At 52.9% G+C, this 26,698-nt stretch overlaps 1 protein-coding gene across 1 annotated transcript; it reads right to left on the bottom strand.

Moving 5' to 3' along the window:
- On the bottom strand, positions 1-24,208 carry LOC143926765 (zinc finger protein SNAI1-like). Its single transcript, XM_077450823.1, has 3 exons — positions 24,072-24,208; positions 3,216-3,737; positions 1-1,681 (listed from the first exon to the last, which is right to left on the bottom strand). The coding sequence occupies exons 1-3, from the start codon at positions 24,196-24,198 to the stop codon at positions 1,500-1,502; spliced, it is 831 nt and encodes a 276-aa protein (XP_077306949.1). The 5' UTR covers positions 24,199-24,208; the 3' UTR covers positions 1-1,499.
- Positions 24,209-26,698: the final 2,490 nt, after the last annotated feature.

Consider the following 26,698-nt stretch of genomic DNA (forward strand, 5'->3'; position numbering starts at 1 on the left):
AAACTGACCTTATATAGTGATATACAGGATTTAGAAATCCGTCTGACTGTTTTTATGTTGATTTTTGAAAGCAGCGGTCTTCTGTCAGATTAACAAACCTGTGAGATCAGAAGAATCGCTGCTGCTTTTAAAAATCAACATCTAAACAGTCGGATTTCTAAATGCTGTATATCACTATATAAGTTCAGCTTACTGGTAAAAATAAGTGTGAAATGCAAGACTCCAGTGGGTGTAAAAAGATGGCCACTTGCTGCCTACTCACTGTATCCTTACTGTGGACGAGTGCAAGGTGTACCAAGATGGCCGCTTGCCTCTGTTTCGTCACATATGGCGACCCACTGGACTGCGCATGTGCGCCGCCGCCATATGCATTCCAACACTGTGGCGATCTGCGATTGCGCAGAATGTTGTGGCCACCCCTGAGTCCAGGTTCAAGCCCCACCATCCAAGTAGACATAGAGTTCGATAATAATTATGCCGAGCGAAGCGAGGCCATGCCCGAAGCGTGGCGAGTGAAGCGAGGGGCCCTGTGGAAAAGTGGTCTTACAACAGTGTTGGAACGCACATGGCGGTGTCGCGCATGCGCACTCCAGCGGGTAGCAAAATGTGATGGGTTGCCGAATGTGACGAAACACCACCTTCTCACTGTATCCTTCCTGTGGGCGAGTGTGGGGTGTAGCAAGATGGCCGCTTGTCACCTTCTCACTGTATCCTTACTGTGGATGAGTGTGGGGTGTAGCAAGATGGCCGCTTGTCAGCTTCTCACTGTATCCTTACTGTGGATGAGTGTGGGGTGTAGCAAGATGGCGGTGATGGAACATCACTTCTGTTACAAAATCTGACAAAACAGGGGCACTGGATACCTTCACTTCCATTGTGCTATATGCTGGGTGTCACCCCTGAACATTTAAGGAGGGGTGGGCTCCTCCAGGCTCACCTTCCCAGATCTATATATTAGAAGGTATGTGCTTCTACTATGGAGGCTCTCAGAACGTAGAGAGTCAGAACTGCAGAGAATATCGGGGTGCTGTGACTCGGCCTCTGCAGCTCACACATGTATGTTCATATGTGTGCAAACTAAGCCTCTGTTTTACCATGAACCGGTTTGTATAATTGGGTTGGTTGCCGGCTGGCTGGTGAGTTGAGTTGGGACTTTCTCTTTGTTGTCCTTCCATGTGCTCCTCGCTGTTCGGCCGGTTATCGGTTGGGGCAGTTGTAATTTGTTTGCACCTCTAGAGAGGTAAGTAGTTCAGTGCTGGAAAGGACCCGGGGTGGGTGGTCTGATCTCCTAGACCTGAAATCCAGGGACCCCCCAGGGACGATGATGGTCCCTGCACTTCGGCAGTGGTGACAACAGATCGCCCTCAATCACGACACGTCCAAGATACAGGAAATCCATCATCAGCAAACGGACCAATAGCGGCCCTCCTCCTGCACAGTATTGTGCCGAGTGTGAAGTTCCAGTTACGCGTTTCGCCCTCACTGAACAGTTTGGAGTGTCAGGACAGCGGGCAGCAGCAGCCGTCGCGGTGCTTAGTGAGGAGGGAGATGCGGGAGAAGGTCTTGCCGCAGCCTGGACAGCGATATCGCTTGACCTCAGAGTGCGTCTGCAGGTGGGCACGCAGGTTGGAGCGGTCCGCAAAGCCACGCCCACAGTGATAGCAGGAAAAAGGCTTCTCACCTACAAGAGAGAAGAACACAGCGATTAACACATCCGGACTGAAGAGTAACACACAGATAGAAAGATGGACTATACAAGAAACCCCGACCAATCCAGGCTCAGCTGCATGAACAGGTGCTAACAGGGAACACGTGGACAGGAGGAGAGAGCAGAGGGATGACCTCATTATTCTTTCACTGTCCAATCACAGGCTTGGGATAAGCTGTATTGTTTAACTGCAGAAAAGCCCAGTCACTAACCTGGCTGTGCAGTCTGGCAGGATGGTGTAAACCTCAGGATGGGATGGGCTGAAATACAGGCTATTTGGCTGTCTATGTGGACTTGAAAGAAAAACTACAGACAAGCATCCAAATATACTAATATATATATATATATATATATATAGACACACACACACACACACACACACACACACACACACACACACACACACACACACACACACACACACACACACACACACACACACACACACACACACGGTCTTCAAAAAATTTCCACACTTTTTTATATTTAATAGAGTTAAAAATAGTGCGGAAACTTTCTGAAGAACCCTTGTGTACGGTATATATTATACACACACACAGTATTTATTTATAGTATATAATGTTTTACAAGCAAAAAGATCAGCTGTCCCTGAAATTCCTGCACCTCTGCCAGACAGCACAGCCAGGTCCCTAATGTCGCCGATCACCACATCTAAAGGCACCCGACCCGAACAGACCGCCCGGCTATTGATTAGTAATGTCTGTTCCCGGGGGCTTTGTTGTCTATAAATCCACCCACTGCCGAGTTTTAGGAATTCTATGTAAAAGTTTGAGAATATTTGACATTGTTGCGATACGTGACGGGCGGCGATGTGGGCGTGGCTTAGGAAGTCACATGTGTGGTTGTGCTGAGAAATGTTTTTTCATATTGGGGTTATAAGGAGAGAAATCCTTCTGTATGAATACAATGGTAACAAAGTATCATCTAATCTGATCTGGGATATCTCATGAATGGGCCCGCCCCTGTGCCCCGCCCTCTCTGGGTTACACTGACAGCACTGTGCAGTGTCGTAGAACCTGATTGGCTTACAGCAATGGCCCTTTTGGGTTGTCCTCTGGGGGGAAATTTTCCAATGGGGCCACTAGTTCTGGAATTCCCTCACTTTGCAGGGATTTCCTCTAACTTCCTGCTGTGATTATGGGACAGGAAGCGAAGGAAAATCTCCCCAATGAGACACCGAAGGCAAAAAATCTGACATCATAACACCGCTTTACTGCAGAATGAAAAAAAAAAAAAGTTTTGCCTTTTGTTCTACGTGGAAGTAAACCTGTGTTGTGTAATTGTGGATCACGTGGCGGGCCGCACATCGGGCCGCACAAAGTGACAAATCGCACCTCTAATAAGGAAGCTGCAAAATCTGAATGAGAACACTCCTAGTCTCCTCCCACAGTGCAGAGAGAGCCAATCACCAAGCCAGAGAACTGTCACATGGAGGGTGTGGTGGGCGTGCTGTAGGGACACAGAGGGCTGTGATTGGTCATCTCACCTGTATGAGTTCTGATGTGTCCCTGCAGGAGCCAGGGCCTGGAGAAAGCTTTGCCACAAATCCGACAAGCGCAGGGCAAGGTGTGGGTACGGATGTGCATCTTCAGCGCCCCCAGACTGCTGTAGGCCTTGGCACAGTGCGGGCAGCTGAAGTAGCGGCAGTGCCGCAGTTTATGGTTGGGGTGCGGTCTACCCGCCTTCTGAAAGTCCACCCCGGCCTCAGAATCAGAGACTTGGGCCAGCTCCGCTGCAGAAGGGAGAAACTCTGGTTTTTTCACTAGTCCTGAAAGCCCGGCCGCTCTGCTCCTCGGGGGCGTGTGCAAGTTGGTCAGGCTGTCTTTTAAAGGTAGTCCATTGGCTAGAACTGTGAGAGTATTACCCATCCTGAACTCCAGAGGGCGCAGGACGGATTCATCGTACAGATCCTCCTGGGTTGTATCTGCTGCCGGTGACGCCCACTTTTTTGTGATGTCCTGTGTGATGGCGGAGGGCTCCTCCCTCTGATATATGGAGAGGACCAAACCTGCATCAAAAATACAACATTCCAATAATTAACCATACTTTACACCGAGTCTCCACCCCTCCAATCATCCAATCAGATCCAAATCCTACAATCTCATAGAAGAGGAAATCAGAACTTCACCGTAGATGGGAGCTTCGCCTTATGTAACCCCCCCCCCCCCCCCAACAGCGGGTGTACAGACCCGGGAACTCAGCACAGGGATGGTGGGAACCCCTCATAATGGGCACAGCGGGTGTACAGACCCGGGAACTCAGCACAGGGATGGTGAGAACCCCTCATAATGGGCACAGCGGGTGTACAGACCCGGGAACTCAGCACAGGGATGGTGGGAACCCCTCATAATGGGCACAGCGGGTGTACAGACCCGGGAACTCAGCACAGGGATGGTGGGAAACCCTCATAATGGGCACAGCGGGTGTACAGACCCGGGAACTCAGCACAGGGATGGTGGGAACCCCTCATAATGGGCACAGCGGGTGTACAGACCCAGGAACTCAGCACAGGGATGGTGAGAACCCCTCATAATGGGCACAACGGGTGTACAGACCCGGGAACACAGCACAGGGATGGTGAGAACCCCTCATAATGGGCACAGCGGGTGTACAGACCCGGGAACTCGGCACAGGGATGGTGAGAACCCCTCATAATGGGCACAGCGGGTGTACAGACCCGAGAACTCAGCACAGGGATGGTGGGAAACCCTCATAATGGGCACAGCGGGTGTACAGACCCGGGAACTCAGCACAGGGATGGTGGGAACCCCTCATAATGGGTACAGTGGGTGTACAGACCCGGGAACTCAGCACAGGGATGGTGGGAACCCCTCATAATGGGCACAGCGGGTGTACAGACCCGGGAACTCAGCACAGGGATGGTGGGAACCCCTCATAATGGGCACAGCGGGTGTACAGACCCAGGAACTCAGCACAGGGATGGTGAGAACCCCTCATAATGGGCACAACGGGTGTACAGACCCGGGAACTCGGCACAGGGATGGTGAGAACCCCTCATAATGGGCACAGCGGGTGTACAGACCTGGGAACTCAGCACAGGGATGGTGGGAACCCCTCATAATGGGCACAGCGGGCGTACAGACCTGGGAACTCAGCACAGGGATGGTGGGAACCCCTCATAATGGGCACATCGGGTGTACAGACCCGGGAACTCAGCACAGGGATGGTGAGAACCCCTCATAATGGGCACAGCGGGTGTACAGACCCGGGAACTCAGCACAGGGATGGTGGGAACCCCTCATAATGGGCACATCGGGTGTACAGACCCGGGAACTCAGCACAGGGATGGTGGGAACCCCTCATAATGGGCACAGCGGGTGTACAGACCCGGGAACTCAGCACAGGGATGGTGAGAACCCCTCATAATGGGCACAGCGGGTGTACAGACCCGGGAACTCAGCATAGGGATGGTGAGAACCCCTCATAATGGGCACAGCGGGTGTACAGACCCGGGAACTCAGCACAGGGATGGTGAGAACCCCTCATAATGGGCACAGCGGGTGTACAGACCCAGGAACTCAGCACAGGGATGGTGGGAAGCCCTCATAATGGGCACAGCGGGTGTACAGACCCGGGAACTCACCACAGGGATGGTGAGAACACCTCATAATGGGCACAGCGGGTGTACAGACCCGGGAACTTGGCACAGGAATGGTGGGAACCCCTCATAATGGGCACAGCGGGTGTACAGACCCGGGAACTCAGCACAGGGATGGTGGGAACCCCTCATAATGGGCACAGCGGGTGTACAGACCTGGGAACTCGGCACAGGGATGGTGGGAACTCCTCATAATGGGCACAGCAGGGGTACAGACCCGGGAACTTGGCACAGGGATGGTGGGAACCCCTCATGATGGGCACAGCGGGTGTACAGACCCAGGAACTCAGCACAGGGATGGTGAGAACCTCTCATAATGGGCACAGCGGGTGTACAGACCCGGGAACTCGGCACAGGGATGGTGGGAACTCCTCATAATGGGCACAGCGGGTGTACAGACCCGGGAACTCAGCACAGGGATGGTGGGAACCCCTCATAATGGGCACAGCGGGTGTACAGACCCGGGAACTCAGCACAGGGATGGTGAGAACCCCTCATAATGGGCACAGCGGGTGTACAGACCCAGGAACTCAGCACAGGGATGGTGAGAACCCCTCATAATGGGCACAGCGGGTGTACAGACCCGGAACTCAGCACAGGGATGGTGGGAACCCCTCATAATGGGCACAGCGGGTGTACAGACCCGGGAACTCAGCACAGGGATGGAGGGAACCCCTCATAATGGGCACAGCGGGTGTGCAGACCCGGGAACTCAGCACAGGGATGGTGGGAACCCCTCATGATGGGCACAGCGGGTGTACAGACCCGGGAACTCAGCACAGGGATGGAGGGAACCCCTCATAATGGGCACAGCGGGTGTGCAGACCCTGGAACTCAGCACAGGGATGGTGGGAACCCCTCATAATGGGCACAGCGGGTGTAGAGACCTGGGAACTCGGCACAGGGATGGTGGGAACTCCTCATAATGGGCACAGCGGGTGTACAGACCCGGGAACTTGGCACAGGGATGGTGAGAACCCCTCATAATGGGCACAGTGGGTGTAGAGACCTGGGAACTCGGCACAGGGATGGTGGGAACTCCTCATAATGGGCACAGCGGGTGTACAGACCCGGGAACTCAGCACAGGGATGGTGGGAACTCCTCATAATGGGCACAGCGGGTGTACAGACCCGGGAACTCAGCACAGGGATGGTGGGAACCCCTCATAATGGGCACAGCGGGTGTACAGACCCGAGAACTCAGCACAGGGATGGTGGGAACCCCTCATAATGGGCACAGCGGGTGTACAGACCCGGGAACACAGCACAGGGATGGTGGGAACCCCTCATAATGGGCACAGCGGGTGTACAGACCCGGGAACTCAGCACAGGGATGGTGGGAACCCCTCATAATGGGCACAGCGGGTGTACAGACCTGGGAACTCAGCACAGGGATGGTGGGAACCCCTCATAATGGGCACAGCGGGTGTACAGACCCGGGAACACAGCACAGGGATGGTGGGAAACTGCCATTCCTCTCCTTGACAGCGAGGTGAGAGGTTGCTAGTTCCTTTGCTCCTGTGCTTCCAGAGACCAGGGGCTAGAGTTACTCCTCTGCCCCAGGAAGGATGCTGGATCCTGGGGAGGACCCTGGCGGGGGCCCCCTGGATAGGCCTCAACCTGCGGAAGATTCTGGGCCTGGCCCAAGGAAGGATGAATCTCTGCCTTCCTTTAGACGGAGGATTGTGGAAACGCTGAAGCGGATTGAGAAGGAAGAGGAGAAGTTGGGAGCTTTGAAAGCTGAATTTAAAAAGAAAAAGCAGTTTTGTGCCAAAGTCTTCAGTAAGAAGAGACCGGCTCTGAGGCCTGAATTGAAGGACCTGGAACAAGCTCTGCGGAAGCAGAAGGAATTGGTGAGTTCTCTGAAGGAGAATAGTGGAGCTTTTAAAGAAAAATATAAAAATGAGGAGCGATTTAATCAAATGAGGAAAGGAGCCTCTTCCTGCATGGAGAGCGAGGAGATGGAAGCAGAGAGTGAGAAAGTGGGCCCGGAGGATGAGCCCAGCTCTTCAACATCTCAGACACCTGCTGAACCCTCAATGGCGGAGGCCTCTGTCCCCTTCCCTCCCCAGCAATGTGGAACATCCGTGCAGGAGGTTGAAGGTTCTGACATGTTGGATTTGATCAACAAACTGGAGTCCAGTCCAGATTCAGCTCCCCAGGAAGGTGAGGAGGAGAAGATGGACACCATTCCCAGCCCTGTGGAGGAAAGACCTGTGGAGAGAGCAGCTGCAGGTACTGTGTGTGTGCAGGATGGTGGGATCTTTAATAACAATGGGCCTGCTGAGGGTTGTGGTACTGCAGACAGTCAGCCCAGACCCATAGACAATGTACAGCAAGCAATAACATCTGCTAATAACTGTCAGCTTCAGTCTGCAGAGAGGTCCATGGACAATACAGTGACTTTGCCTGGACCAGGCACAGCGGCTGTTCCTGTGAATGGTGGAGGAGATGCTGGGAGCAGTAGTACTACAGCTCTCCAGGAGTCTGCAGCAGCCAAGACTGTGATGGCTCCCAGGATTGAAGCTGAGTGTTCGGGGGAGGGGGTGGGTCCTGCTAATCAGAAGACTGCTATCCCAGCTGATTCAGACTCTCTGCCAGCAGGTTTGAATGTATCTGAGGACAAGACTGCAAAAGCTGGAAGAAAAACTTATGCTGGTGTTGCTGCCACAGGATCTGGGAAGGGGGAACAAGCAGGGAGGGAACATGGGGACTTTCTATCTTTCTCCCTGTTTAAAAGGAGGAATGTTGTACAATTGAAATGGGAAGGTGATGGAAACCCCCCACATAGGAGGACAGTGGTGGATAAAATCCTGCAGATGGGGTTTAGGCCTGCGGATATCTTCGCCCTGATCAGTCCGGCAGGTTCCTATGAATATGATTTGTCCTTTATCCGTCCCGAGTCTTTGGACATATTTTGGGAGAAGTTTGAACACGTGTGTAGGGGCCTGCCGGACTGGAAAGGGCTCATCCCCAAACTTATTTCCCGCCAGCCCCTCATTAAAATGGTGACAATACTTGTGCGCAATGAGTCCATACCCCAAGGGGATCTGACTGTATGGTTGAGGAGGTATGGGGACGTCCTGAGCCCCCTGAGAAAGATTTTGGACGATCGGGGAATATGGACAGGGGGATGGTCTGTGCAGCTGAAACTAAAGGTTATTGATAATGTTGTCCAACATCTGCCATCCTCAGCTTTCCTGGGGAGGGACAGGCTGACCATCTTCTACCCGGGCCAGCCAAAGCTCTGCAATAAATGTGGAGATAAAGGGCATCTTGCATCCTCCTGTCCAGTGATGAAGTGCTCTCTGTGTCAGGGTATAGGACATTTGGCAAAGGATTGTAATATTATAAGGTGTAATCTGTGCAATGCAGTGGGACATCCTTATAGTCAGTGTCCTGAGGCAATGCACAACAAGCCGGAGCTCATGAGGGAGTTCTTCCGTCTGGACATGGAGGATGCACAGAGCTCATCAGCTGGAGGGCCTGTGATTCCATCGGAGTCTGTGCCCATACCCAATGTGTCTCCCCAGTCTGTGCCAATACCCAATGTGTCTCCCCAGTCTGTGCCAATACCCAATGTGTCTGTGTCTCCCCAGTCTGTGCCCATACCCAATGGGTCTGTGTCTCCCCAGTCTGTGGTTCCCCAGTCTGTGCCAGTACCCAATGTGTCTGTGTCCTCCCAGCCTGTATGTAAAGTTTCAGTTGCCAAGAATGTGTCCAATCCTTCTGTGTCCAATCCTTCTGTGTCCAATCCTTCTGTGTCTTCTAAAATTGCAGAGGCAGCAAGAGGTGCTGAGGCTGGTGCATCAGGTGTGGTGCCAGTCCCCCTCCCCCGACGCTGCAGGGTTCCTATTGCAGATCGTGGGGGCCAGAGGAGTGGGGAAAATAGTGGGGAGGCTGGTCTGGTGGTAGATAAGGGAAGGGAGAGTGGGGGGGAGGGGGTTGAAGGGGAGGATAGGTGTGGGGAGGCTGGTTGTGGTTTATCCAAAGATGATATGGAGTGGTTGGAGGATAGGAGGAGGAGGGGCAAAAGAAGGAAAAAAAGGGGTTCAGTTCCCTTAAATCCTGTAGTTTTGCCTTTGGAAAATAAGTTTAAGGTCCTGTCGGATGATGATGATGATGAGTGGGACTCGTTCAGTTCAGCGTCCTCTATGGACGATGAGTGCCAGGGCGCAACAAAGCGTGCTGGTTCTCCAGGGAGAGGGAGTAGTCGGGCTAAGAAACGTCTGCCTCAATTACCCTAATGGCAGTTCCCACTCCGTTAAAAGTGGCAACCATTAATGTTGCCAGCTTGAGATCAGTAAGCGCTCGTCATATGGCCTTATTTTTGCTCAGCGAGTTTGATGCTGACATTTTGTTTTTACAAGAGACCCATCTGAGTAGTCTGGCTGATATACATCTGGCAAAGAAGGAGTGGAGACGTGGTCCCTCATTTTGGTCTCTTGCGGCCGAGCCTTACAGCGGGGTTGCAGTCCTTTTTTCTGGTATGGTAACGTGCCGGCGGGTAATTGAGGTAGAGATTGGGAGATGCATGGTCTTGGACGTCTCTGTAAGGGGGCAGGACTTGCGCCTGATTAACATCTATGGTCCCCAGACGAAGTGGGACAGGAAATGCCTCTTTACAAAGATTAAGCCTTTTCTTTTTACGGCCCAGCAGGTTATCTTTGGAGGTGATTTTAACACCATTACTAGGTCTAAAGACAGGAGAGGTTTCAGAGATAAGCTGGGCTATGACACCCTTTTTCTCAATGCGATAGTTAGGGAAGCAGGTCTGGTAGATGCGCACATTAAGCGTTGCCCAGACAGCACGGGGTTCACTTTTCAGAGAGGTAGTAGTCAGAGTAGGATAGATAGGTTTTTTTTAAAGGGAGACTCTGCTTTTTCGGCACCTGTGTGCCGGGCAGTGGAGTTTTCTGATCACTGTATTCTATCTGTGACTCTGAATGCCTCAGACATGCCACCTAGGGGGAGGGGTATCTGGAGATTGAATTCGGCCCTCCTGGAAGACGAGAGAGTAAGACAATCCTTTGAGGACTTTTTTCAAGCACAGGTAACGATCCTAGACTTTTGCAACAGCAAGTCAGAATGGTGGGAGCTTGTAAAACAGCGGACTGTTAGGCTTTTCAAGGCCATAGGAAGAAAGAAGCAGCAAGATAAGTATATCACCTACCAGCGTTTGCGGAGGAAACTTGACCGCCTTGTTTCGAATGGAGGAGATTCTGGGGCGATCTCTGAGGTGAAGCTCCTCCTTAGGAGACATGAATATGACCGGCACGCCTCTTTGGTTCAGGAGAGGGATTACGGGAAATACCATTCGCCTGACCCTTACCAGAACTGTAAACAGAGCGTAGCAGTTAAGACGGTCCATGGCCTGAAGGACAGTACGGGCTCTCTGACGAAGTCTAGGTCAGGGATCCTGGAGGTTGTCAGGTCATACTATGCCGATCTCCTGGGAGGAAGGAACCTTGATCGGACAAGGATGTTGGGTTTTTTGGACTCTACACCAGGACTGGAAAGTAATGTTCCTTTGATGAATTTGACAGATGAAATCACTGCAGATGAGGTAGTCCAGGCTATTGATAAACTGGCCATCAAGAAAACGCCAGGGCCAGATGGGTTGACAGCTGAGTTTTATAAATGTTTTAAGACGATCCTGGCTCCCTACCTTGCGGAGGTTTTTAATGGCTGTTTGTATGAGGGTTCTCTCCCTCCCTCCATGAGGCAATCTGCAGTGATCCTTCTGTCAAAGGGTAAAGATCCTTCGACGATTGAGAATTGGCGCCCCATTAGCCTTCTTAATGTCGATAGAAAGATACTGGCAAAGATTTTTTTCTGGCGATTATCACCAGTGGCAGGCAGTTTGTTATCCCACCACCAGCACTGTTCGGTCCAAGGTAGAAGCACTTTCTCAGCAGTGTTAGCCGTCCGGGAGGCCTTGGAGCGTTGTAGGGCTGCTGGTTGGGGTAAATTTTTGCTGACATTGGATCAGGCTAAGGCCTTTGATCGGGTTAATCATGAGTACTTATGGCTCCTTCTTGGCAGATATGGCCTGGAGGGGGGTTTCATTGATTGGCTTAAGATCTTGTACAAAGGGGCTGAAAGCTTTCCGCTAGTTAATGGTTGGGTCGGGCAGCCCTTTGTGGTTGGCTCGGGTGTGCGTCAGGGGTGCCCATTGAGTCCTCTGTTATATGCATTTGCAATTGACCCCTTCATCAGAAGGCTGGAGAATGGGCCATTGTGTGGGGTACCTTTGGGCATCGCTGGTGAGCCTCCTTTGAAGGTTGTGGCCTATGCTGATGATGTTTCTGTTTTTGTCTCTGGGACTGGGGAGGCGCAGGAGGTGGTCTCAGTGATAACACGGTATTCAGAGGCATCAGGTTCAAAGGTCAACCAGGACAAGTGTGAAGCTTTCTGGATGGGCGTGGAAGGTGAGAGCTTTGTTCTCCCGGATGACTTCCCGGAGCCCCAGCAAAAAATTAGAGTTCTAGGCATTGAATTTGGCCCAGGTGACTATGGTCATGCAAATTGGGTGAACAGGCTGGAGAATGCCGATGCCAAGGTGGCAAGCTGGAAAGGTTGGCAGCTTTCCTTGAGGGAAAAGGTTGATCTGATCAAGACTTACCTGATTCCGATTTTTCTATATGTCAGTTTTGTTTGCGTTTTGCCAGCTTCTCTCTATACCAGGGTCTATACTTGTTTCTTCCAGCTGTTATGGGGGAACAGAATAAACCTTGTCAAAAGGAATGTGACTTACCTTTCTAGGCGGGAGGGTGGTCTAGGGATGATCAACCCTGTAGTCTTTTTCTCTCTGATGTTTGTGAAGTACAATCTTGGTAACATGTTGGCAGAGAGACCGCCTGGGTGGGTTGGTATTTTCCAGTCCTGGTTTAGGCCCTTTCTGCGAGACTGGGAAAATGGTGGGCCAGTGAAAAGCCTGAGGGTCAAGCATGATAAGCTCCCGGCTTATGTTGCCCCGTGTTTGAAAATGCTTCGGCAGTGGCAAGTAACGGCAGGAGAAGTCAGATCTCTTCCAAGGAAACTTCTTGAGAAGCGGATCATGAGCTCTGTTTTTTGCGAGCCACTGGCCCTGAGGGATTGCCCAAGCCTGGTTTTGGGGGTGGGTTTGCGGTTGATTAATTTGGAGAGAATCCCAATGAAGTTTAGGGATCAGGCTTGGCTTGCCTTTCATGGAAAACTATATGTGAAGGGCAACTTGAAGTTTCTTTCCATGAGTGATCGGGGCTGCCCGAGAGTGGAGTGTGGAGGAGTGGTGGAGTCCATGGATCACTTTCTACTTCAGTGCCCTTTTAATATAGAGGTGTACAAGAGGGTGGGGAGGGCTCTGAGTATACCCTTCCTCCCCCATATGAGTTATGCAGAGTGGGTGTATGGGGCTTTCCAGACTCGTCGGGATTATGATTTGGAAACACTTTTTTTAGTTAGTTTAGTAGTCCGTTATTTCACGTGGAGCGCACGGTGTCAGGTATCCTTACGGGGTAAAATCCTCCCTGTGGAAGTGGTGGTGGAGAACATTCTGGGTGAGGTTGGGAAGATTCGGGGTCTTGAGAAAGACAGGTGGCAGCAGGAGGCCTGGATAAAGGCGTGGAGGAATATCAGGGCTCTGTAGCTGCTGCCCGTTGATCTCGGGGTGTGCGGCTTTCTTTGTATTCTTCTTTCACTCCCTTAGATTTTCAGATCCAATATAATTTTGATAAAAGGCTCCATGCATGGTGACGGTGATGTTCCTTAGTCTGGCTCTCCCATAGGGATTATGTAATGCGCAATTTGTTTTGCACTGTTTATTTTGTTCTTGTTCTTTCTGGTTTGTATAGTCATATTCAATTATTTTGTAAATATGTTTTATTTATTTATTATGGTTTTATTGTATATAAGTTGTTGTTTGTAAGATTTTCAATAAACAAAATTAACCCCTCATAATGGGCACAGCGGGTGTACAGACCCGGGAACTCAGCACAGGGATGGTGGGAACCCCTCATAATGGGCACAGCGGGTGTACAGACCTGGGAACTCAGCACAGGGATGGTGGGAACCCCTCATAATGGGCACAGCGGGTGTACAGACCCGGGAACACAGCACAGGGATGGTGGGAAACTGCCATTCCTCTCCTTGACAGCGAGGTGAGAGGTTGCTAGTTCCTTTGCTCCTGTGCTTCCAGAGACCAGGGGCTAGAGTTACTCCTCTGCCCCAGGAAGGATGCTGGATCCTGGGGAGGACCCTGGCGGGGGCCCCCTGGATAGGCCTCAACCTGCGGAAGATTCTGGGCCTGGCCCAAGGAAGGATGAATCTCTGTCTTCCTTTAGACGGAGGATTGTGGAAACGCTGAAGCGGATTGAGAAGGAAGAGGAGAAGTTGGGAGCTTTGAAAGCTGAATTTAAAAAGAAGAAGCAGATTTGTGCCAAAGTCTTCAGTAAGAAGAGACCGGCTCTGAGGCCTGAATTGAAGGACCTGGAACAAGCTCTGCGGAAGCAGAAAGAATTGGTGAGTTCTCTGAAGGAGAATAGTGGAGCTTTTAAAGAAAAATATAAAAACGAGGAGCGATTTAATCAACTGAGGAAAGGAGCTTCTTCCTGCATGGAGAGCGAGGAGATGGAAGCAGAGAGTGAGAAAGTGGGCCCGGAGGATGAGCCCAGCTCTTCAACATCTCAGACATCTGCTGAACCCTCAATGGCGGAGGCCTCTGTCCCCTTCCCTCCCCAGCAATGTGGAACATCCCAGCAGGAGGATGAAGGTTCTAACATGTTGGATCTGATCAGCAAACTGGAGGCCAGTCCAGATTCAGCTCCCCAGGAAGGTGAGGAGAAGATGGACACCGTTCCTATTCCTGTGGAGAGAGCAGGTGCAGGTACTGTGTGTGTGCAGGATGGTGGGATCTTTAATAACAATGGGCCTGCTGAGGGTTGTGGTACTGCAGACAGTCAGCCCAGACCCATAGACAATATACAGCAAGCAAATACATCTGCTAATAACTGTCAGCTTCAGTCTGCAGAGAGGTCCATGGACAATACAGTGACTTTGCCTGGACCAGGCACAGCGGCTGTTCCTGTGAATGGTGGAGGAGATGCTGGGAGCAGTAGTACTACAGCTCTCCAGGAGTCTGCAGCAGCCAAGACTGTGATATCTCCCAGGATTGCAGCTGAGTGTTCGGGGGAGGGGGTGGGTCCTGCTAATCAGAAGACTGCTATCCCAGCTGATTCAGACTCTCTGCCAGCAGGTCTGAATGTATCTGAGGACAAGACTGCAAATGCTGGAAGAAAAACTTATGCTGGTGTTGCTGCCACAGGATCTGGGAAGGGGGAACAAGCAGGGAGGGAACATGGGGACTTTCTATCTTTCTCCCTGTTTAAAAGGAGGAATGTTGTACAATTGAAATGGGAAGGTGATGGAAACCCCCCACATAGGAGGGTGGTGGTGGATAAAATTCTGCAGATGGGGTTTAGGCCTGCGGATATCTTCGCCCTGATCAGTCCGGCAGGTTCCTATGAATATGATTTGTCCTTTATCCGTCCCGAGTCTCTGGACATATTTTGGGAGAAGTTTGAACACGTGTGTAGGGGCCTGCCGGACTGGAAAGGGCTCATCCCCAAACTTATTTCCCGCCAGCCCCTCATTAAGATGGTGACAATTCTTGTGCGCAATGAATCCATACCACAAGGGGATCTGACTGTATGGTTGAGGAGGTATGGGGATGTCCTGAGCCCCCTGAGAAAGATTTTGGACGATCGGGGAATATGGACAGGGGGATGGTCTGTGCAGCTGAAACTAAAGGTTATTGACAATGTTGTCCAACATCTGCCATCCTCAGCTTTCCTGGGGAGGGACAGGCTGACCATCTTCTACCCGGGCCAGCCAAAGCTCTGCAATAAATGTGGAGATAAAGGGCATCTTGCATCCTCCTGTCCAGTAATGAAGTGCTCCCTGTGTCAGGGTATAGGACATTTGGCAAAGGATTGTAATATTATAAGGTGTAATCTGTGCAATGCAGTGGGACATCCTTATAGTCAGTGTCCTGAGGCAATGCACAATAAGCCTGAGCTCATGAGGGAGTTTTTCCGTCCGGACATGGAGGATGCGCAGAGCTCATCAGCTGGAGGGCCTGTGATCCCATCTGAGTCTGTGCCAATACCCAATGTGTCTCCCCAGTCTGTGCCAATACCCAATGTGTCTCCCCAGTCTGTGCCAATACCCAATGTGTCTCCCCAGTCTGTGCCAATACCCAATGTGTCTCTCCAGTCTGTGCCCATACCCAATGGGTCTGTGTCTCCCCAGTCTGTGCCCATACCCAATGGGTCTGTGTCTCCCCAGTCTGTGCCCATACCCAATGGGTCTGTGTCTCCCCAGTCTGTGCCAGTACCCAATGTGCCTGTGTCCTCCCAGCCTGTATGTAAAGTTTCAGTTGCCAAGAATGTGTCCAATCCTTCTGTGTCTTATCCTTCTGTGTCTTCTAAAATTGCAGAGGCAGCAAGAGGTGCTGAGGCTGGTGCATCAGGTGTGGTGCCAGTCCCCCTCCCCCGACGCTGCAGGGTTCCTATTGCAGATCGTGGGGGCCAGAGGAGTGGGGAAAATAGTGGGGAGGCTGGCCTGGTGGTAGATAAGGGAAGGGAGAGTGGGGGGGAGGGGGTTGAAGGGGAGGATAGGTGTGGGGAGGCTGGTTGTGGTTTATCCAAAGATGATATGGAGTGGTTGGAGGATAGGAGGAGGAGGGGCAAAATAAGGAAAAAAAGGGGTTCAGTTCCCTTCAATCCTGAAGTTTTGCCTTTGAAAAATAAGTTTAAGGTCCTGTCGGACGATGATGATGATTGGGACTCGTTCAGTTCAGCGTCCTCCATGGACGATGAGTGCCAGGGCGCAACAAAGCGTGCTGGTTCTCCAGGCAGAGGGAGTAGTCAGGCTAAGAAACGTCTGCCTCAATTACCCTAATGGCAGTTCCCACTCCGTTAAAAGTGGCAACCATTAATGTTGCCAGTTTGAGATCAGTAAGTGCTCGTCATATGGCCTTATTTTTGCTCAGCGAGTTTGATGCTGACATTTTGTTTTTACAAGAGACCCATCTGAGTAGTCTGGCCGATATACATCTGGCAAAGAAGGAGTGGAGACGTGGTCCCTCATTTTGGTCTCTTGCGGCCGAGCCTTACAGCGGGGTTGCAGTCCTTTTTTCTGGTATGGTAACGTGCCGGCGGGTAATTGAGGTAGAGATTGGGAGATGCATGGTCTTGGACGTCTCTGTAAGGGGGCAGGACTTGCGCCTGATTAACATCTATGGTCCCCAGACAAAGTGGGGCAGGAAATGCCTCCTTACAAAGATTAAGCCTTTTCTTTTTACGGCCCAGCAGGTTATCTTTGGAGGTGATTTCAACACCATTACTAGGTCTAAAGACAGGAGAGGTTTCAGAGATAAGCTGGGCTATGACACCCTTTTTCTCAATGCGATAGTTAGGGAAGCAGGTCTGGTAGATGCGCACATTAAGCGTTGCCCAGACAGCACGGGGTTCACTTTTCAGAGAGGTAGTAGTCAGAGTAGGATAGATAGGTTTTTTTTAAAGGGAGACTCTGCTTTTTCGGCCCCTGTGTGTCGGGCAGTGGAGTTTTCTGACCACTGTATTCTGTCTGTGACTCTGAATGCCTCAGACATGCCACCTAGGGGGAGGGGTATCTGGAGATTGAATTCGGCCCTCCTGGAAGACGAGAGAGTAAGACAATCCTTTGAGGATTTTTTTCAAGCACAGGTAACGATCCTAGACTTTTGCAACAGCAAGTCAGAATGGTGGGAGCTTGTAAAACAGCGGACTGTTAGGCTTTTCAAGGCCATAGGAAGAAAGAAGCAGCAAGATAAGTATATCACCTACCAGCGTTTGCGGAGGAAACTTGACCGCCTTGTTTCGAATGGAGGAGATTCTGGGGCGATCTCTGAGGTGAAGCTCCTCCTTAGGAGACATGAATATGACCGGCACGCCTCTTTGGTTCAGGAGAGGGATTACGGGAAATACCATTCACCTGACCCTTACCAGAACTGTAAACAGAGCGTAGCAGTTAAGACGGTCCATGGCCTGAAGGACAGTACGGGCTCCCTGACGAAGTCTAGGTCAGGGATCCTGGAGGTGGTCAGGTCATACTATGCAGATCTCCTGGGAGGAAGGAACCTTGATCGGACAAGGATGTTGGGTTTTTTGGACTCTACACCAGGACTGGAGAGTAATGTTCCTTTGATGAATTTGACAGATGAAATCACTGCAGATGAGGTAGTCCAGGCTATTGATAAACTGGCCATCAAGAAAACGCCAGGGCCAGATGGGTTGACAGCTGAGTTTTATAAATGTTTTAAGACGATCCTGGCTCCCTACCTTGCGGAGGTTTTTAATAGCTGTTTGCAGGAGGGTTCTCTCCCTCCCTCCATGAGGCAATCTGCAGTGATCCTTCTGTCAAAGGGTAAAGATCCTTCGATGATTGAGAATTGGCGCCCCATTAGCCTTCTTAATGTCGATAGAAAGATACTGGCAAAGATTTTTTTCTGGCGATTTTCGCCAGTGGCAGGCAGTTTGTTATCCCACCACCAGCACTGTTCGGTCCAAGGTAGAAGCACTTTCTCAGCAGTGTTAGCCGTCCGGGAGGCCTTGGAGCGTTGTAGGGCTGCTGGTTGGGGTAAATTTTTGCTGACATTGGATCAGGCTAAGGCCTTTGATCGGGTTAATCATGAGTACTTATGGCTGCTTCTTGGCAGATATGGCCTGGAGGGGGGTTTCATTGATTGGCTTAAGATTTTGTACAAAGGGGCTGAAAGCTTTCCGCTAGTTAATGGTTGGGTCGGGCAACCCTTTGTGGTCGGCTCGGGTGTGCGTCAGGGGTGCCCATTGAGTCCTCTGTTATATGCATTTGCAATTGACCCCTTCATCAGAAGGCTGGAGAATGGGCCATTGTGTGGAGTACCTTTGGGCATCGCTGGTGAGCCTCCTTTGAAAGTTGTGGCCTATGCTGATGATGTTTCTGTTTTTGTCTCTGGGACTGGAGAGGCGCAGGAGGTGGTCTCAGTGATAACGCAGTATTCAGAGGCATCAGGTTCAAAGGTCAACCAGGACAAGTGTGAAGCTTTCTGGATGGGCGTGGAAGGTGAGAGCTTTGTTCTCCCGGATGACTTCCCGGAGCCCCAGCAAAAAATTAGAGTTCTAGGCATTGAATTTGGCCCAGGTGACTATGGTCATGCAAATTGGGTGAACAGGCTGGAGAATGCCGATGCCAAGGTGGCAAGCTGGAAAGGTTGGCAGCTTTCCTTGAGGGAAAAGGTTGATCTGATCAAGACTTACCTGATTCCGATTTTTCTATATGTCAGTTTTGTTTGCGTTTTGCCAGCTTCTCTCTATACCAGGGTCTATACTTGTTTCTTCCAGCTGTTATGGGGGAACAGAATAAACCTTGTCAAAAGGAATGTGACTTACCTTTCTAGGCGGGAGGGTGGTCTAGGGATGATCAACCCTGTAGTCTTTTTCTCTCTGATGTTTGTGAAGTACAATCTTGGTAACATGTTGGCAGAGAGACCGCCTGGGTGGGTTGGTATTTTCCAGTCCTGGTTTAGGCCCTTTCTGCGAGACTGGGAAAATGGTGGGCCAGTGAAGAGCCTGAGGGTCAAGCATGATAAGCTCCCGGCTTATGTTGCCCCGTGTTTGAAAATGCTTCGGCAGTGGCAAGTAACAGCAGGAGAAGTCAGATCTCTTCCAAGGAAACTTCTTGAGAAGCGGATCATGAGCTCTGTTTTTTGCGAGCCACTGGCCTTGAGGGATTGCCCAAGCCTGGTTTTGGGGGTGGGTTTGCGGTTGATTAATTTGGAGAGAATCCCAATGAAGTTTAGGGATCAGGCTTGGCTTGCCTTTCATGGAAAACTATATGTGAAGGGCAACTTGAAGTTTCTTTCCATGAGTGATCGGGGCTGCCCGAGAGTGGAGTGTGGAGGAGTGGTGGAGTCCATGGATCACTTTCTACTTCAGTGCCCTTTTAATATAGAGGTGTACAAGAGGGTGGGGAGGGCTCTGAGTATACCCTTCCTCCCCCATATGAGTTATGCAGAGTGGGTGTATGGGGCTTTCCAGACTCGTCGGGATTATGATTTGGAAACACTTTTTTTAGTTAGTTTAGTAGTCCGTTATTTCACGTGGAGTGCACGGTGTCAGGTATCCTTACGGGGTAAAATCCTCCCTGTGGAAGTGGTGATGCAGAACATTCTGGGTGAGGTTGGGAAGATTCGGGGTCTTGAGAAAGACAGGTGGCAGCAGGAGGCCTGGATAAAGGCGTGGAGGAATATCAGGGCTCTGTAGCTGCTGCCTGTTGATCTCGGGGTGTGCGGCTTTCTTTGTATTCTTCTTTCACTCCCTTAGATTTTCAGATCAAATACAATTTTGATAAAAGGCTCCATGCATGGTGACGGTGATGTTCCTTAGTCTGGCTCTCCCATAGGGATTATGTAATGCGCAATCTGTTTTTGCACTGTTTATTTTGTTCTTGTTCTTTCTGGTCTGTATAATGATATTCAATTATTTTGTAAATATGTTTTTATTTATTTATTATGGTTTTATTGTATATAAGTTGTTGTTTGTAAGATTTTCAATAAAACAAAATTAACCCCTCATAATGGGCACAGCGGGTGTACAGACCCAGGAACTCAGCACAGGGATGGTGGGAACCCCTCATAATGGGCACAGTGGGTGTACAGACCCGGGAACTCAGCACAGGGATGGTGGGAACCCCTCATAATGGGCACAGCGGGTGTACAGACCCGGGAACACAGCACAGGGATGGTGGGAACTCCTCATAATGGGCACAGCGGGTGTACAGACCCGGGAACTCAGCACAGGGATGGTGGGAGCTCCTCATAATGGGCACAGCGGGTGTGCAGACCCTGGAACTCAGCACAGGTATGGTGGGAACCCCTCATAATGGGCACAGCGGGTGTACAGACCCGGGAACTCAGCACAGGGATGGTGGGAGCTCCTCATAATGGGCACAGCGGGTGTGCAGACCCGGGAACTCAGCACAGGGATGGTGGGAACCCCTCATAATGGGCACAGCGGGTGTACAGACCCGGGAACTTGGCACAGGGATGGTGAGAACCCCTCATAATGGGCACAGTGGGTGTAGAGACCTGGGAACTCGGCACAGGGATGGTGGGAACTCCTCATAATGGGCACAGCGGGTGTACAGACCCGGGAACTCAGCACAGGGATGGTGGGAACTCCTCATAATGGGCACAACGGGTGTACAGACCCGGGAACTCAGCACAGGGATGGTGGGAAACCCTCATAATGGGCACAGCGGGTGTACAGACCCGGGAACTCAGCACAGGGATGGTGAGAACCCCTCATAATGGGCACAGCGGGTGTACAGACCCGGGAACACAGCACAGGGATGGTGGGAACCCCTCATAATGGGCACAGCGGGTGTACAGACCCGAGAACTCAGCACAGGGATGGTGGGAACCCCTCATAATGGGCACAGCGGGTGTATAGACCCGGGAACTCAGCACAGGGATGGTGGGAACTCCTCATAATGGGCACAGCGGGTGTACAGACCCGGGAACTCAGCACAGGGATGGTGGGAACCCCTCATAATGGGCACAGCGGGTGTACAGACCCGGGAACTCAGCACAGGGATGGTGGGAACTCCTCATAATGGGCACAGCGGGTGTACAGACCCTGGAAATCAGCACAGGGATGGTGGGAACTCCTCATAATGGGCACAGCGGGTGTACAGACCCTGGAAATCAGCACAGGGATGGTGGGAACTCCTCATAATGGGCACAGCGGGTGTACAGACCCGGGAACTCGGCACAGGGATGGTGGGAACCCCTCATACAGTGGCCGCCTGTCTGTAGAACCTCAATGTTGTGCCACTCATGGAGCCTCTTATGTTCCAGGTGGTTTTTATCCTGTATGTGACATTCTAATGGTTGCAGCGGGAGGATTGAGACTTGTGGACATGAAGTGGAGCTGGTTGGGGTTTATTTCTTAGCCTCTTACAGAACGTCGTCAGTCCAGAAAGGGCGTAAAGAGGGATTTTCATGGCAGGATCACCAGGTGTTATTTTAGAGCGGACCCAAATATTCTACAGAGTGGAGAGCCCCCGGCACCGCACATGTTTTGAGGGGGGGGGGGGGGGTACCTAGTTTTCCCAGGTATCCACTCATTACCTGGGCGATCTTATTCATAGTCAGGTTCATTCACAGAATGCACCTTGTGTCACTACCTCATTCCCCTAGTAAACATGGCGGCACCGGAGACCTGGAGACCCCCCCACACCTGAGACTGGAGATCGCCCTCCCACACACCTGAGACTGGAGATCACCCCCCCCCCCACACACCTGAGACCAGAGATCATCCGCCCCCCCGCACACCTGAGACCGGAGATCCCCCCCGCACACCTGAGACCGGAGATCCCCCCCCGCACACCTGAGACCGGAGATCCCCCCCGCACACCTGAGACCGGAGATCCCCCCCCGCACACCTGAGACCGGAGATCCCCCCCCCGCACACCTGAGACCGGAGATCCCCCCCCCGCACACCTGAGACCGGAGATCCCCCCCCGCACACCTGAGACCGGAGATCCCCCCCCCCGCACACCTGAGACCGGAGATCCCCCCCCCCGCACACCTGAGACCGGCGATCCCCCCCCCCGCACACCTGAGACCGGCGATCCCCCCCCCGCACACCTGAGACCGGAGATAACCCCCCGCACACCTGAGACCGGAGATCGCCCCCCACATACCTGAGACTGGATATCGCCCCCCCACATACCTGAGACTGGAGATCGCCCCCCCACATACCTGAGACTGGAGATCGCCCCCCCCCGCACACCTGAGACTGGAGATCGCCCCCCCCCCGCACACCTGAGACTGGAGATCGCCCCCCCCCGCACACCTGAGACTGGAGATCGCCCCCCCACACACCTGAGACTGGAGATCGCCCCCCCCCGCACACCTGAGACTGGAGATCACCCCCCCACACACCTGAGACTGGAGATCACCCCCACACACACCTGAGACTGGAGATCATCCCCCCCACACACACCTGAGACTGGAGATCATCCCCCCCACACACACCTGAGACTGGAGAACATCCCCCCCACACACACCTGGGACTGGAGATCATCCCCCCCACACACACCTGAGACTGGAGATCGCCCCCACACACCTGAGACCGGAGATCACCCCCCCGCACACCTCAGACCGGAGATAACCACCCCCCCCGCACACCTGAGACCAGAGATAACCCCCCCGCACACCTGAGACCGGAGATCACCACCCCCCCCACACACCTGAGACCGGAGATCACCACCCCCCCCGCACACCTGAGACCAGAGATAACCCCCCCGCACACCTGAAACCAGAGATAACCCCCCCGCACACCTGAGACCGGAGATCGCCCCCCCCCCCCGCACACCTGAGACCGGAGATCGCCCCCCCCGCACACCTGAGACTGGAGAATGCCCCCTGCACACCTGAGACTGGAGATCGCCCCTCCCGCACACCTGAGACTAGAGATCGCCCCCCCCCCCCCACCTGAGACTGGAGATCGCCCCCCCGCACACACCTGAGACTGGAGATCGCCCCCCCGCACACCTGAGACTGAAGATGGCCCCCCCTACACACCTAAGACTGGAGATGACCCCCCCCTACACACCTGAGACTGGAGATGACCCCCCTCCTACACACCTGAGACTGGAGATCGCCCCCCCACACACCTGAGACTGGAGATCGCCCCCCCCCCACACACCTGAGACTGGAGATCGCCCCCCCCCCACACACCTGAGACTGGAGATCGCCCCCCCCCACACACCTGAGACTGGAGATCGCCCCCCCACACACCTGAGACTGGAGATCGCCCCCCCCCCCCACACACCTGAGACTGGAGATCGCCCCCCCACACACCTGAGACTGGAGATCGCCCCCCCACACACCTGAGACTGGAGATCGCCCCCCCACACACCTGAGACTGGAGATCGCCCCCCCACACACCTGAGACTGGAGATCGCCCCCCCACACACCTGAGACTGGAGAACGCCCCCCCCACACACCTGAGACTGGAGATCGCCCCCCCCCCACACCTGAGACTGGAGATCGCCCCCCCCCACACCTGAGACTGGAGATCACCCCCCGCACACCTGAGACTGGAGATCACCCCCCCACCACCTGAGACTGGAGATCATCCCCCCCACACACACCTGAGACTGGAGATCTCCCCCCGCACACCTGAGAGACTGGAGATCACCCCCCGCACACCTGAGACTGGAGATCGCGCCCCCCCCCACCTGAGACTGGAGATCACCCCCCCCCCGCACACCTGAGACTGGAGATCGCCCCCCGCACTCCTGAGACTAGAGATCGCCCCCCGCACACCTGAGATTGGAGATCGCCCCCCCCGCACACCTGAGACCGGAGATTACCCCCCCGCACACCTGAGACCGGAGATCACCCCCCCGCACACCTGAGACCGGAGATCACCCCCCCGCACACCTGAGACCGGAGATCACCCCCCCGCACACCTGAGACCGGAGATCACCCCCCCGCACACCTGAGAGACTGGAGATCACCCCCCCCCCCCCCCGCACACCTGAGACTGGAGATCACCCCCCCACCTGGGGCCAGAGATCACTCAATGAACACAAGCAATGAATGAAGTGACAGCCCTCTATCCCACCAATGTTTGCAGCATGCGCTCTCACCTGGTTGCGCCTCCAGGAGCTGGCCATAGTTGGGGATCCTGTGGCTGCACGGCTTCTTCACCAGAAAGGACCGGGGCATCCTCTGCCACTTCCTCCCTATGTGACCCCAGCATGGGACACTCACCATCTGGGGGGGACATGCTCCTACTACATTACCATGGAACCTCCCAGCAGCCAATCAGAGGTTGAGACAAGTGCAGTGGGCGAGGCCAGAGGATGACTCCCACCGAATGTTCCCAGCTGGAGCAGGTGCATGCATGGAATATCTTGGCAGAGGGCAGGGAAAGGGGGGGCAGTAAGAAGGGGGGGTGACATCCACATGAAGCTGTGGAGTTTATACACGAAATTCCACTCATCCCGCCAGCTCTGCGGGTGAAGAAATATAAGGATCTTATACAGACTTATTTACGGTAGTACATTGTGTTAGTGTGCGTTTTTCATGCGTTTTTCAGAGCATTTATTTGGAATGGGTCACAATACACCAAACACCGCATGCCGCACGCCGCACTTTTCATGAAGTAACATACCACTTACACCTGGGATCTGCTTTGTGGGTTGCAATGCGTTAGGGTGCCATTCTAAATAGACAGCAAACAAGGCACAGCACTGGATTATGCACACTGCTGTGCGTTTATAATAATGTGCGCCAAATTCTGCTTTTTACAGATCATTGTTGCAGTGGGAAGGAATGCTTCAATGTTTCTGTGTCTTGTGGTTTGTTTATTGTGTTGGAATACCATTTGCTGATGAAGCGTACATACCATATACCGGTGCGGTACCACATGCTGTATACATACTGTATACTGGCGCTGTACCACGTGCATACCATATAATGCCACGGTACCGCGTGCTGCATACATACTGTATACCAGCGCAGTACCACGTGCTGTATACATATACTGGCGGGGTGCCGTACCGCGTACATACCATATACTGGTGCGGTATTGCATGCTGCGTACATACCATATACTGGTGCGGTACCGCATACAGCATAGTACCGCGTGCTGCGTACATACCGTATACCAGCATAGTACCGCGTGCTGCGTACATACCGTATACCAGCATAGTACCGCGTGCTGCGTACATACCGTATACCAGCATAGCACTGCGTGCTGCGTACATACCATATACCAGCATAGTACCGCGTGCTGTGTACATACTGTATACCAGCGTGATGGGAAGACTCATCGCTTGGAGGAAGAAAAATGGTGACTATGACCCTAAGAACAACATCCCTACAGTCACACATGGAGGTGGGAACATGAACACCATCCCTACAGTCACACATGGAGGTGGGAACATGAACACCATCCCTACAGTCACACATGGAGGTGGAAACATGAACACCATCCCTACAGTCACACATGGAGGTGGAAACATGAACACCATCCCTACAGTCACACATGGAGGTGGGAACATGAACACCATCCCTACAGTCACAAACGGAGGTGGGAACATGATGCTTTGGGGCTGTTTCTCTGATAAAGGTACAGACTGACTTTGCTGCATTGAGGGACCAATGAATGGGACCATGTACTGTAAGGCCGCGTACACACGCGCGGACTGTTTGCCCAACCTTGTTCGTCAAACAGTTTCGGCAAACAGTCCGCTCAAAATTTGCATGAGCGGACTTGCCCACACACGAGCGGACTGTTTCAGCAAACTGTTTACCAAACAGTTCGCTCAACTTTTGAAATGAACGGACTCGCCCACGTAAGGCGGAGGCAAATCCGCCCATTTCGAGCGCGTGTACAGGTAGGCGGGGCCCGCGAAGGAGACGTTGCGGGCTCCGCCGCCTGGAATGGGCTTAAAGGGGAACCCCAACGCCGAAAAAAATCGGCGTGGGGGTTCCCCCAAAGTCCACACCAGACCCTTGTCCGAGCACGCTACCCGGCCGGCCAGGAAAGGGGGGCGAGCGAGCGCGCCCCCCTCCTGAGCCGTACCAGGCCGCGTGCCCTCAACATGGGGGGTGCCTTGGGGAAGGGGGGGCCGCGCGGCCCCCCCACCCCAAAGCACCTTGTCCCCATGTTGATGAGGACAAGGGCCTCTTCCCGACAACCCTGGCCGTTGGTTGTCGGGGTCTGCGGGCGGGGGGCTTATCGGAATCCGGGAGCCCCCTTTAAGAAGGGGGCCCCCGGATACCGGCCCCCCACCCTATGTGAATGAGTATGGGGTACAATGTACCCCTACCCATTCACCTGTGAAATAAAGTACAAAAAAAAACACAACACAGGGAAAAAATATTTTATTGCTCCGGGGGTCTTCCGTCTTCGGGGGTCTTCTCGCCGGACTCCTCCGCTATCTGTGTGTAGCTCTTTTACTAGCGGAGGAGTCCGGCTTTCTTCCTCCCCGCCGCCGGCCTCTTCTCCCGACTTCGGGGGTCTTGTCCCCCTCTTCGGTTCTTCTGCCGGGCCACCGCGCCTTCTTGTAGCTCTTTTGCAGGCGGTGGCCCGGTCTTCTGTCGCCGCTGCCTTCTGTTCTTCTGTCGCCGCCTTCGGTTCTTCTGCCGGGCCACCGCGCCTTCTTGTAGCTCTTTTACAGGCGGTGGCCCGGTCTTCTGTCGCCGCCGTCGCCGCCTTCCGTTCTTGTTCTTCTTGTTCTTCCCCAGGAGATGTTGACACGTCGCT

The sequence above is a fragment of the Lithobates pipiens genome, unplaced genomic scaffold (genome assembly GCF_037356315.1).
Source record: "Lithobates pipiens isolate NorthernLeopardFrog02 unplaced genomic scaffold, aLitPip1_a1.2 Scaffold_10, whole genome shotgun sequence".
Lineage (NCBI taxonomy): Eukaryota > Metazoa > Chordata > Amphibia > Anura > Ranidae > Lithobates > Lithobates pipiens.

Bases quoted from the DNA above. Each gene is read 5' to 3' on its own strand.
- LOC143926765 (XM_077450823.1), bottom strand. From the start codon at position 24,198: ATGGTGAGTGTCCCATGCTGGGGTCACATAGGGAGGAAGTGGCAGAGG. The intron at 3,738-24,071 runs GTGAGAGCGCAT...TTTTTGATGCAG, and splicing joins GCTCCTGGAGGCGCAACCAG to GTTTGGTCCTCTCCATATAT. The intron at 1,682-3,215 runs GTGAGATGACCA...TCTCTCTTGTAG, and splicing joins ACACATCAGAACTCATACAG to GTGAGAAGCCTTTTTCCTGC.